The 12,229-nt window shown below is 38.2% G+C and overlaps 1 protein-coding gene across 14 annotated transcripts in view; it reads right to left on the reverse strand.

Moving 5' to 3' along the window:
- Positions 1-12,229, reverse strand: part of adgrb3 (adhesion G protein-coupled receptor B3) — a 119,059-nt gene that overhangs the window by 22,489 nt on the left and 84,341 nt on the right. For all 14 annotated transcript variants that reach the window (XM_035992093.1, XM_035992090.1, XM_035992092.1 and 11 more), the window contains 3 exons: positions 10,858-10,933; positions 8,674-8,776; positions 8,206-8,249 (listed from right to left, as the gene is read on the reverse strand). In XM_035992093.1, coding sequence (XP_035847986.1) covers positions 8,206-8,249; positions 8,674-8,776; positions 10,858-10,933 — 223 coding nt within the window. The remainder of the gene's footprint in view (positions 1-8,205; positions 8,250-8,673; positions 8,777-10,857; positions 10,934-12,229) is intronic.

Raw genomic sequence — 12,229 nt, forward strand, 5'->3', positions numbered from 1 at the left:
TTAAAACAAACATGGTAAGTTCTTCAAAACCATAGCTATTGGGGAGGTTGTTTGGTGCATAGTCACACTTAACATTGTCATGTGGCTTGGGCCAAAAAAAACAGTGAAAGCATCTTTTAATAGTAGTGCGGGTTTGTCGTTGTTTGAGGTAATTCGTGAAGGGGAGAGAGAGAGAGAGAGAGAGAGAGAGAGAGAGAGAGAGCGACGGGCCATGATGAGGTCGCTGGGTGACCAACAAGCATCAGTCTTCGCACAGCTTCGCCCTCTTGAGATCACCCTTTGGGTATGCTGCTGTTGCACTCTCAAAACACGATTGCCACATTCAGAAGCAAAACACACTCTTTTGTGATGAGATTGATAGCATGTGTGATGCCTCTACTTCTCGATAACTTTGTGATGAATGAACCATTCCCCCTGGTGAAGACTCAATCCTCGACATGATCTGTTCCTAACTTTTGACTTGCTAGATGTTTGCTTCTCTTTTGTGCAAGCGAGAGAAGCTGACAGGAGAACATTCCTGACTGGGGGATTTTTGTACGCCACGTTTGATGTGTTGTCTGACCTTATCGGGAGCTTTGTGGCCTCGGAATATAAAACGTCCCCTCGAGAAAGTGTCAGTGTTGATGTTAACCACAGTGAGACTGATGACATGACATCCATCACACATCATTGGTTGACCACTTTCTATCCATGCGGTGATGCATTGACAACTTTGTATTCAAACTTCCAGGACTGAAATTTGTGACAGATTTTGATCGTGCTCCAATTTTAAAAATATTTAGGTGTCAAGATGCAAGAGAAGTGACAGTAGAGTGACTTAAAAAGTCGACAAAGTTTTAGACACATTCAGGATTTAAACCCTTGTGTCTTATTGAAACAGAAATAGACAGATGCTCAAAACTCCAATTAGGGTTGTCTTCCTCGCTGAACTTTGACAGATCATGTTCCTTTAGCTAAAGAGATCTTATGAGTCAAACAGTGGAGCTCTGTAACCTCATGATTGTCAAGCTAAACAGGCTGGTGCAGCCCTATAGATAAATGATCAGATTGGGCTCTTTTAGCCTGTGTTGTTCTTATACATCAGTCAATTTTGCATACAACACTGCTTTGTTCAACATATAGTATTTCTTCAGGAATGGGTGGTAACCATCCAAAAATCTCTTTACATTCATCCCATGCCCACAACAGATTAGCCAGGCATTTGGCTGAGGGCTTAAAGAGTGCTGTAGGCAATGCACTTTAGGCAATTTTATAGTCTTGAAAGATAGACAAACAATGACAGGTAGAAGAGGGTGGGGGCAACGCTGGGAAATGATTTCATCCATCTTGGAGCTCTTGATGACAGGCAATTCATATCAGCCTGTGGGCCACACTGCGTGTGTTAAATGAATGAAGAGAAAAAGAAAAATGAGTGCATATTTTTATGTAGCAAGACAAATCTAATTAATCCTGAGTGGTGCAGAACCCTCAAAAGGAGGTAGACAAGCAAAAGAACCCAAATCAGTTTGGATTCGTCAGTGAGGATATGAATGGCTCCACAGATCGGGCCAGCCTGGTCTCACAGAATTCCATGAAATGATCACAAACTGTTAAAGCACCTTACGTGGTGGTGGCACGGAATGTGTGAAAATTCCGTGTGGGCACCACGGAAAACAATGCCAATATAAAGTCAATGAGAAGATGACGTAGCATTAAGAGCGACTACGGTAGCGAGTAGTATGAAAGCCTGAAAATCCGCATAGGGAGGTTGGTTGGGGTGGTGGATGGGTCAAACAACACAGGACTTTCACCCAGGAGACCGGGGATTGTGTTCCGTGTGTCACGTTTCCTAAACCCAACCGTCGCTTTCTTATTTTACTAAACCGTTCTTTTCCTAAACATAACCGTCCCGTTGTTGTCCCACGTGTCATGGAAACGTAAGCCCACCCACGACCTTTGGGGCCATGTTCATTTCAATTCTTCCATAGGCCCATCACGGAATTTTCGTCGATTCCGTGAAACTGCCACAGATTTTGAGTTAAGGGGCCGTGTTCATTTCATGGAATTCTGTGAGATCAGGTTGCAACCCATGATTGGGCACCCTTCTAATAATAGGTCCATTATGCCTATTATCACTGCAGTTAGTTGAACTTCAGTGTGCCCATAACTGTGCCTGTCCAGATTAGTTTGTGTTCCACCACTTGCGTTTGTTTTCAGATTAATGCTAAGGTATTAAACCCAAGGTGAATTATTTTTGCAACTGTGTGTTTCTTCATTTAAAACTAGAAACGGCTGGCAACATGGAAATCCTACTCTCTCATGTATGAATCAACCCAAAGGCAATATATAAATAAAACAATTAATGCAAACAGAATCACGTCAGTTAGAACTGACAATGACACTGCTGCACTTGTACTAACTCAGGGTGTACATGTGATTTATTCCAATTTACATCCTGTGTTCTCTCTCTCTCTCAAACACACACACACACACACACACACACACACACACACACACACACACACACACACACACACACATACACACAGCAAAACCTCCTGCTGTCAACTAATGCACGGTTTGTGTCCTCATCAGTCCATCACAAGTCCTTGCTGGACTGAAGCTTAGAATTACTGTAAAAATTGCCCACATGTTACCTCTTCTGCCTCCCAACATCCTTTAACAGCATAGAAAGATCATTGCAAAGTGGACAACCAGAGCTCCCAAGCAAAACCAGAAGCATTTTAATTTCATTATAAACTAATCCACCAGAAACAAAGAATGCAATGCTCTCATCATTATCGTCTCACCATCTGCAGTTTCGACAGTTTCCATTCAAAACCGACCCAAAACAACGGGGACTAAATCTGATCAAGTGTGAGTCTGTGGAGCAAATGGGTCTATTTGAGGGTCTATGATGTGAAAAACTGCTAATCTCAGATATGGAAATGTCAAAAAAGCTTGACGTCAAAGAAGGATACTGTTAGAGAATGCTTTCAAGAGAATTTGAAAGCTTGAACCTCAAACCGAGTAACTGAATGATAACGCTTGCGACATGTATTTTGAGCTCTAAAATATATATCACCAGCTGCTGGAGCAGGTTAAATTTCTTAAGTAGCTTTAACCTAACCAAACCTGTTGATGGTAGAATCTCATTTGGGGTCCAACAGTCTGTGAGAAGCTATAAAAGCCTGATTTATTTTGTGTTTTCTTACTAAGCATCAGCAAAGCAAAGCTGGAATATACTGTAAGTGTATCAAACTGGGCCCATGGCAGTGGCACTCATGTATCTTCTGGTATCTACATTATAAAAATGTTCAAGAACCCAGGTGATGGAGAACCAATTCTTACAATAAAGGTTTCTCTTAGTTCTTTCTGTAAGCTTCGCATCAGTTGCTAGTGTTTGGCGTGGCCTGTTTGGCTCAAATCCAGGATCTCCAGATGTTCGTAGAACCTGAAGCCACAACAGCTGCTTTTCACACCTTAACACATACATTATTAATATGTTTTGGTTCCACAGAAAGTAGAGCGTTCTTTGAAAAAGCATGGTATGACCTGAATAGCACTAATTTGAGATACAACTATTGAGGTAATTCATTACTGTAATAAAAGCTTAACTATTTAGGGAATGTACAACTCATCAGTTCAAGTAACTATATTTTGTTGTCACAGGTTTGAAAGTTTTCCCCCGTCGAGTTAGCGGGTTTTGTACCATCTATCCAAAAGTTTATTTTCATTGACCATTCATTTAAGATTGTACACCAGTAGGTCTACTAGTAGCATTTAAAACATTCCAATCCACCAATAAACTGCTTGGTGCTGCTTGGACTCATGATATTACAAAGTGTCTTCTACAATTTTTTTTATTATATCCTTTAGGCTTTTATTGTTTAGTATATGATCTTGTATGTTCTGCAGAGTAAATCTAAGTCTAAATTAACTCCAGTAGAAAAAAGAAGGAAACACTTAATCTTCCGGTCTGAGTCTTAGCACACTGTTTCCCACTGCAGTCATGGCAAATGTATCATACATGTTCGGCCATAAAGATTACAATCTGTTTGGTTGTACTGCACCGTAAAAGGAAACGTTTAATACTTACTATAGCTTTAGAGTGCTTTAGAGATGAAGCATAAAATATGAAACAAGGAGAATAAAATCTTAAAAAGTAAAAAAACAAAGTCAGTAAAAAGGCTGTGTGTTTTAAAGATGTCCTAAAGAGGGGGCAAGATCCTGTTAATCCTGATGTGGCAAGTTATTTTTTAGGATCTAAAAGCCTGTAATGATGAAGGATGTCCTCTTCAGTTTAAGGTTTGGCTTTAATACGACTTTGGTGGATAATCTCAGAGGGGGGTGCAAAAACATCTGAAATTAAAAAGTCAGAAGACACTAATATGGCATTCAATGCACCCCTTGCACTTTACAAGGATTTAGAGGATTTTAAAAACATATTATTGCAGGGGAATGCCAAAAGGCTCGAACTAGCTTGTAATGCCATTCTGTACTTTAAATAAAAGTTTAGTGGCAGTTTGAAGCAACTAAGGAGCTAGAATTCATGCAAGCGATTACAATGCTCAAAATGAGAATAAATAATCTTCTCAAACCAAGATGAGCTCTAAACTTAGACAAGCTGTAAAGTAATCTGATTTAAACTCATGCTGGAGTCACAATGATTACTAATTCTCCAAGGTTGTGCATATTCGTGTAAAATAGTGTAGTAGATTAAATACCCTCAAATATTTATTTTTGAACACTATACAGGAAGTTGACTGATCTAATATTACTGGGTTGCATTTCACATTTTTCCCTTTGCACAGTGGAGGGATATTGAAAATGTCAGGCTTGTTTGATAGCTGAAAATATTGACATTAAAAATAGTAAAAAAAGTGTATTCATCTGACCTGTTTACACTTGGTGCTGTGGAGCTGCAGACTTATAGAGTAAATAAAAATATATTTATTAGCTCTCTGGATGCTCAAATGTTTTTCACATGGATAGCTGCATATTAGCATGTGTATGTATATCTTTGTTTTGTTCTTTAGTGCATTTATGTTCTTTATTACTTCAATCTTATCACTGCCAGGTGCAGTAGATTTGTCTGGATTACAGTCACAACATGACAATTCCAATAAGCACATGTCATTAAATGTGGTCCAGACCTATGCCTCATTGTGACAGGTTAGTAATTTATCTTATTTTACTTGCAAATAATTAAATGAAGATTGCTTGGGAACTAATTATCTTGTCAAGCCTTATTTCTTATTCACTATTTAAAATGATGCAGTATAGATTATATTCATCATCACATTAATTACCTTTTTCTTCTTAATATTACTAATTTATTATTGGATTAATAACATACACATAACATACCTTTTGCTAAAAAAAAGAACAATACATTTATCTAGCTTTGCAGTTATTGAGCTTTAACAGCACCTTATTAAAAAGCATCCATTCTGTTCTCTCTGCACAGCAAAATATTTGGCAAAGCACAGAAAGCCCTGAAATAAATGAAGAATGTATGGATTCTATCATAATACATAATACAGCTTTATAGTGATGAACAGCATGTTCTCTTGTCAAAGTGGTCCTCCCAGCTGCTTACATAAACAGGCAAATCACAAGAGTTTTTCCCTGTGTTGTCACAGAAGATATTTACGCCTCAGGCTTTCACCCCTGTGGTGAAAGTAAAGCAGGTGTAGCAGCTTTCTCAGCTTTGCAGCTTTACTGTACTTGCCTCCAGTGTTCAGCTCAGTATTCACATGTTCTGTATATGGACCTCAACGAGTCGGAGGACACAGTTCTCCACTTGTGAACAGCATTTTCATTCTGCTAATTGTTACAGTGAGTACTCTCTTTTGGTTTGGACCAACATTGCTGACAGATGGCGTATTACCCCCTCAATGAGTCCAGAGAGCGGCTGCTATTGTGTAATAGGACGAGCCAACTGTTTGAAATGAACATGATAATCATACCATGGAGTCATTTGGTGGTGCTCTGTTTAAAAATGACTTAATGCACATCTGAAAAAATGCTGAAATTAAACACTTGGTTTGTGAAAGTCAGGGAAAGAGAATGGAGCAGAGTTGTCCCAGTTGTATCTTTGCTGTTCAAAAATAGACCAGTTGCCCTCAAATGCCATGATAGAGGACAGACTATGCACAATTCACATGCTATTTCAAAGTAATAATACCAACCTCATATTGCTGTTGCCTGAGCTGGTTCATCCACAGCTGCTGTTTCCCATAAATAAAGCAAAACTGAGCTCCAAAATATTCAACTTAAATTACATTATCAAATACACACTAAATCATTTGTATGTCAATAGGGCAGTTGTAACATGCTATGCAGAAATGTGCTATCTTTCATTCTATTTCTGAAAAATATTAGATATACCAATAAGGCCATCAACATATCTAAATATCAGATTGATCTTGAAATTATAAAGATTAAGATTTCAGTCCTGTGATTTGGCAACACCTGTGGTTACTGGTGGTAACGGCAAGTGCCTTTTACAGTAATAACACCCGTCCCTAAGTTGCGTTCAATAGACACACATATTGACCATTGGGGAAAGCAAACATGCCTTCAGCAGTTACTATACTTTTTCAGAAATGCAACAGAAGGAGAGCAACTAGTGTGTCTGTTTACAGCCACCCAAACAAACCTGAGAGGATTCCCCACATTCAGAAATCCCTCTGACACCAAATGTTTTCTTCCGCGTAACCGCATGTAAAATGCATCAATTTCTGTGAATGCCTTGTGCATGGGTATGTGATTTGAATCCTACACAGGAAAAGCAGTCTCTTCCGGTTAAAACTACTATATATACAGCGAGACATTTACATAATGCAAATACATTGAATGGCTAAAAAAAGGTGGCCATAAATTTGACTAAAAATAGGGTTTGCTATAATAAAAATCTGAAGGCTTACAACTGTTAATAATTCAACCGCTATTGCTGTAGCTTCTGTTGCTTTTTTAAATGTAATTAGTAAAAGGTTGCCTCTCAGGCCGTACTGCAAAGTAGCAAGAAAAGTTGATCTTTCGAGTTGAAGTGCTCCAACGACTTCGTTTTTATCAAACCAGTGGATTGACATTGTGACAAGAACATTGCTGTCAAATGCTAACAGAGCAGGTATAAAAATCATTCCACTGCAAACAGGCCCAACATCAAATCTACTTAAACAGCATCACAACACTAAACTCATGCACAACTTGAAAGGGTATGTTTACTATAATAGCAGTCAACAAAAGCTTCAGAAAAGCATCAAATAGGTGTGTAAATTTAAAGGGTGTGGACAGATTAATGACAACACATTAGTATACCACAACCCAAACTAATAACTTTCTTAGTAATGCTTGCTTATAATGTTGGAGTTTTGTTGTGATTGTGTCAGGTCTTTATTTGTCTCCATCATAAGACTTTAGTTTGTGCCTGTGTTGTGTGGTGTTTACTTTCTGCTAATGCAGCTGTGTTTTGCATATGTCCTCATCCTTTTTTTGAGAGTTTTCCCCTCGCTATGTTACATAATTCTGCAGTATTTTTGGCTGACGTTCCAGCTCTTCAGGCAGTATCTATCCAACCTGTTTGTATCTCTGTCAGTTGCTGTATTTTTCATGTCTGTCGAACCCCACACATTCTGCTAATTGTCTTCAACTTAACATTCTGTATATAACTCACATGTACAAATGTCTGTACAACTGTGATTTACAGGAGTGAACATATGACTCATGAGTGACTTATATGGCATTCTCAAAAGAGTCTTGATGAAATCCTGACGCCGTATGCTGAACACCGGGAACACTGCAATTGCAGAACCTCACCAATACTGACTCAGACACTGAAGACACTCCACATACTGAAGTACAACAGGCTGAAATCAACGTGTTAAGTGTCTCAGCAAAGCATAAACATACCAAACTGTTTAATTTATAGCTGCGCTTTTGTAGAGGGATGTAAGGTATTCCTATTATTTTGTCCACCCTCTGGTAAGGGTTTAATGTAAAATGTTGCCTTGCAGGTTTATTTTCTACAGTTCTCTTTCTTGTTTGCTGTGCTATTGGGTTACCCAGCTCCTTTGCAAATACATGCACAAGAGAATTGTGTTCCTGACTTTTGAAGATGAAGGGAGGATGCAGACTCACCCAATTTCAGAGGCGTAACAGAAAAGAAATATAGCAACAGAAAGAAAAAAGTTTGAAAAGTGAAAGAGCAAGCCCACTTACATGATGTTGCTGTCCCAGAGTGCACAGTAAGGGTTCATTGTTCCCTGGAAGGCAGAAAAAGGACAAAATGTTTATCAGCTAAATTATGATGATAATTGATAATTATTATCACCATCATCATCATCATCATAAGTCAACTGCATATTTGTCCTTCGATGTAGATCTTTGTGTGCGGAGTGCACTATCCGACACACACACACACACACACACACACACACACACACACACACACACACACACTTGCTGACATGTTCAGACTTCCATGCACTTTATCTCTAAGATGAATAAAAAGGGCTGGATCATAAAAGGGATTGTTCATGTAATTATCTGACTGCAGTGCGCTCTCCTGACACCGGGAGCTTGCAAATTAATTATTGAGCCAATTAACCACCATTGTGTGTCGGCTGATGGTAGCTTAGGTGTGCTGTGGTCAGTATTTGTTGATCTGAAAATGACTGTGGTGCTTACATTTGTCAGGTGTGCCAGCTCAATCTCCAGGTGGGACTCAGTTGCCTTGGGCTCAGGTCTCACAGTCACAGCGATGACTTTGGAGTTCACAACTGTTTGGTTCCTGAGTCAAACAAAGATGCCCAAAAATTAGAAAATTATTGTAACTGTAATGTTTCTGTCTCACACAGTTTAATTGTCATTGGGGGTCAAATGCTGACCTTCACTTTTCTAACAGAATATGGTAAAGTGGAGGATCATGTTTGATATATAAGCTTAACTGTGTTTGCATATCCCTATAGATGTCTTACGGACATAAAGGATGAACAACATTTCCAGTGTTCAAAGCCTTAACCCTGATTTCACTTTTAACACCTAAAGTCTATTTTATGCTCTGTGAAAGAGCATTAACACTTAAGGAAATCAGCTTTAAGTGCAGAGTCAGTAAGACTTATGTGGGATCTATAAGGAACACTATGTGATTTTGGGTTTCTGAGAAGATCTTCAATTCAATTCAATTTAATTTAAAATGTCAATTCATAACAGTTACAGTATCTAAAGTTATCTTAGGACACTTTACAGATAGAGTACGTCTAGACCACACTCTATAATTTACAGAGACGCAACAATTCCCCCAAGACAGTGTATTTGGTGTGAAAGTGGTGAAGAAAAACTTAACAGGCAGAAACCTCAAACAGAAACTGGCCACAGGTGGGCTGCCATCTGCCTCAACTGGTTGGGGAGGGAGGGAGGGAGGGAGATGCACTGCAACTACAGTAATACCTAACTATAATGATTATAGAAATATGAGCCAATATGAGTTGTTTTGTGCACATGCAGTTTGAATTTAAATTTCCTCTCTAATATCATCTAAAATTAAGAGTGCAAGTTCTTTTAATTAATTTTAGACTACTTGAGTATTAGTCCAAGGTATTTTCTCTAGTGCAGCTTTTATTGAATTCTAACCCAATTATTAAGGACGGGAGGATTTAAAGGGCCGCCCATTAGATGTCAAAGCAGCTATACAGGATGTTTGTCAGTAATGGTGTTCAAAACATCCAAGCAGACCAGAATACAAATCAAAGGCTCACCTGAACTGAACAAGATGTTTTTTTTGTATTCTATACTTTTAGAAAATCTGCTTTCATAGTCCTGTTTCAAAAACCATCTCCAGCTATTGTACAGTTGACAGAATATTCCTCCTATTAGAAGATGGAATCCATGAGTGCTTCCCACTAGGAAGAAAGCTGTCAACTTCACAAAGGAGAGTAGAGGTGAGACCGCAGCAGCCCACAATCCTACCATCACCACTTTAGCTGAGAATTTATCTGACTTTGTCATACAATACAAGTCAGTTTTCTGGACTGATTTTAAAATGCGAATCAATGGAGTAAATAGTTCTTTAAAAAGTTCTTCAGTTGTCCACTCTAAGCGCACTGAGGGACTTCTGACATTCTGTGGCAAGAAAAGTTATTTTCTCCTTTGAAACTTCACAAGCCTAAAATGTGGAAAATGGAAACCTTCAGGTCTAACACTTGCCACTTGCTCTGCCTATCCTCCCGTTAGTCTAGAGAGGGCAAGCTTCAGTGTCTCCTTTCCACATGTGCACAGAGGGTTGCTGCTCCACCTGAGACAGCTGGCCTGGCCTCTCCTGGAATGACCGTTCTGTCCTTGGGACGTTGGTGCCAGGGACTTGTTGATTGGGGTCTGACACCAGGTGTTTATTTTGGACCTCCCGCTGCATTTCCAGACACTAATGTCATCCTTAATTAACTACATTTTCCTTGCTACAGTGAATATGTTTCATTTACTAAATTAGAGTCAACAAAAACACCCTAATTTCTTAAAGTTATGATACATGCAAAAACCTGATGTTTCTTAGCATTAAGGACAAAATTAGAATAATTATAAATGGAAATAATCCTTGAAAGTAGTAACTTATTACTAGTAGCAACTCTACTAACCCTAACAAAAGCAAATTAAAAGTATTTGGTTGTTTCTCCTGTTGAAACTTTACATTTTCTGTCTTTAAAGTGGAACATTTCAGGGGCAGTGGACACAGGCACAGCCTGTTTTTTAGACTTGATCTAATACTGTGAATAACAATGGACACCTCTGCAGCTTCCAAAGGATTAAATCTGTCTCATATTTCCTCTTGCCGGCAGCGGACCAGAAAATACAGACAAGGAGATATGCTGCCCTTACTTTGGTGAAGGTAGCATGAGTCCGAGAGTCTTGTAGAGAACTGTTCCCAAAATGAAGACAGGCGATCCCTCCATATCTAAAGGGGAAAATGAACAATGAACGAAGAGTATTGTCAGGTTTTTATACTGATAGACTTCTTTTTCATAGTTTGTTTGTTTTATTTGGATCCCCATTAGCTTCAGCATAAGCTAAAAGCTATTCTTCCTGGGGTCCTACAATCTATCATGTGACAATACAATTTACAACATCCCATTACACACCATACGCACAAGACATTACTTCAGATTACATAACATTTGAAAATTCAAATCATATTTTACAGTTAACGCAATTAATCACACACAAAAAATAAAAATAAATAAATAAAACGCTACTCCGAATAGATCTATTTTTAAAAATAAGATATAATGAAAAGCCCTATAACAGAATCTCTCTAAATTGATATTAAATATTGAAATATCTTTGAAGGTAATATTTCTTAAGTGATTTTTTTAGTGTTTTGTTGTTTGATAGTATTTGGAAAAGAGTTCCATTCACACATTGCTCTGTACCTAACTGAACGTTGAATTGATTTGGTTTTCACTTTAGGTAAAATAAAACTACCTCCTACTGCAGGCCTTGTTGGATAATGATGTGTATCAGTACTAAAAGATAGTTTTGTATAAAAAATTAAAGGTTTTTTTGTTTGTTGTAACATTATGTAAAAAAACCATTAGTGAATACACAAATCTGTTTTTAACTTTAAACCATGAGAGGCTTTCATGCATTTTATCAACATTTGATCTAAACCCACATGAGAGAGCCACACGTGCCACTTTATTCTGAATTACTTGTAGTTTTTTTTATATTAATTGTTGAGGCGCTGGACCAAACCACAGAGCAGTAATCAAGGTGTGAAAAAAACAAAGCATGAAATACTTGTTTAACGGTCTGTGGTGTAAAGTTTTTTGCACACCTTTTAATAACAGACAAAGTGTTACCCATTTTAGTTACCAGTTTCTGAACATGTCTATCCCAACAGAATCGATTATCAATCATCACTCCCAAAAGTTTAGCCTCTTCTCTTTGCTCTACAGAATTTTGCTCTATGCTGAGTTCAAGTTTCGGTTTGGAACATAAAGAAAAATGAGTTTCAACCACTAAACAGGTAGTTTTAGATACATAGAGAATCAATTTGTTACTCCTTATCCAGTCCACCACTAACTGTTGCTCTCTCTGTAGTTTTGTATTTAAATCACCAATATTAGTTCCTGCTAAATATATAGTGGAATCATCAGCAAACATTGAAATGCTTGCTTTATCTAAAACAGATGGAAGATCATTGGTAAAGATTGTGTAGAGGAGCGGCCCAAGACAACTTCCTTGAGGCATG

The sequence above is a fragment of the Sander lucioperca genome, chromosome 15 (genome assembly GCF_008315115.2).
Source record: "Sander lucioperca isolate FBNREF2018 chromosome 15, SLUC_FBN_1.2, whole genome shotgun sequence".
NCBI classification, from domain to species: Eukaryota; Metazoa; Chordata; class Actinopteri; order Perciformes; family Percidae; genus Sander; species Sander lucioperca.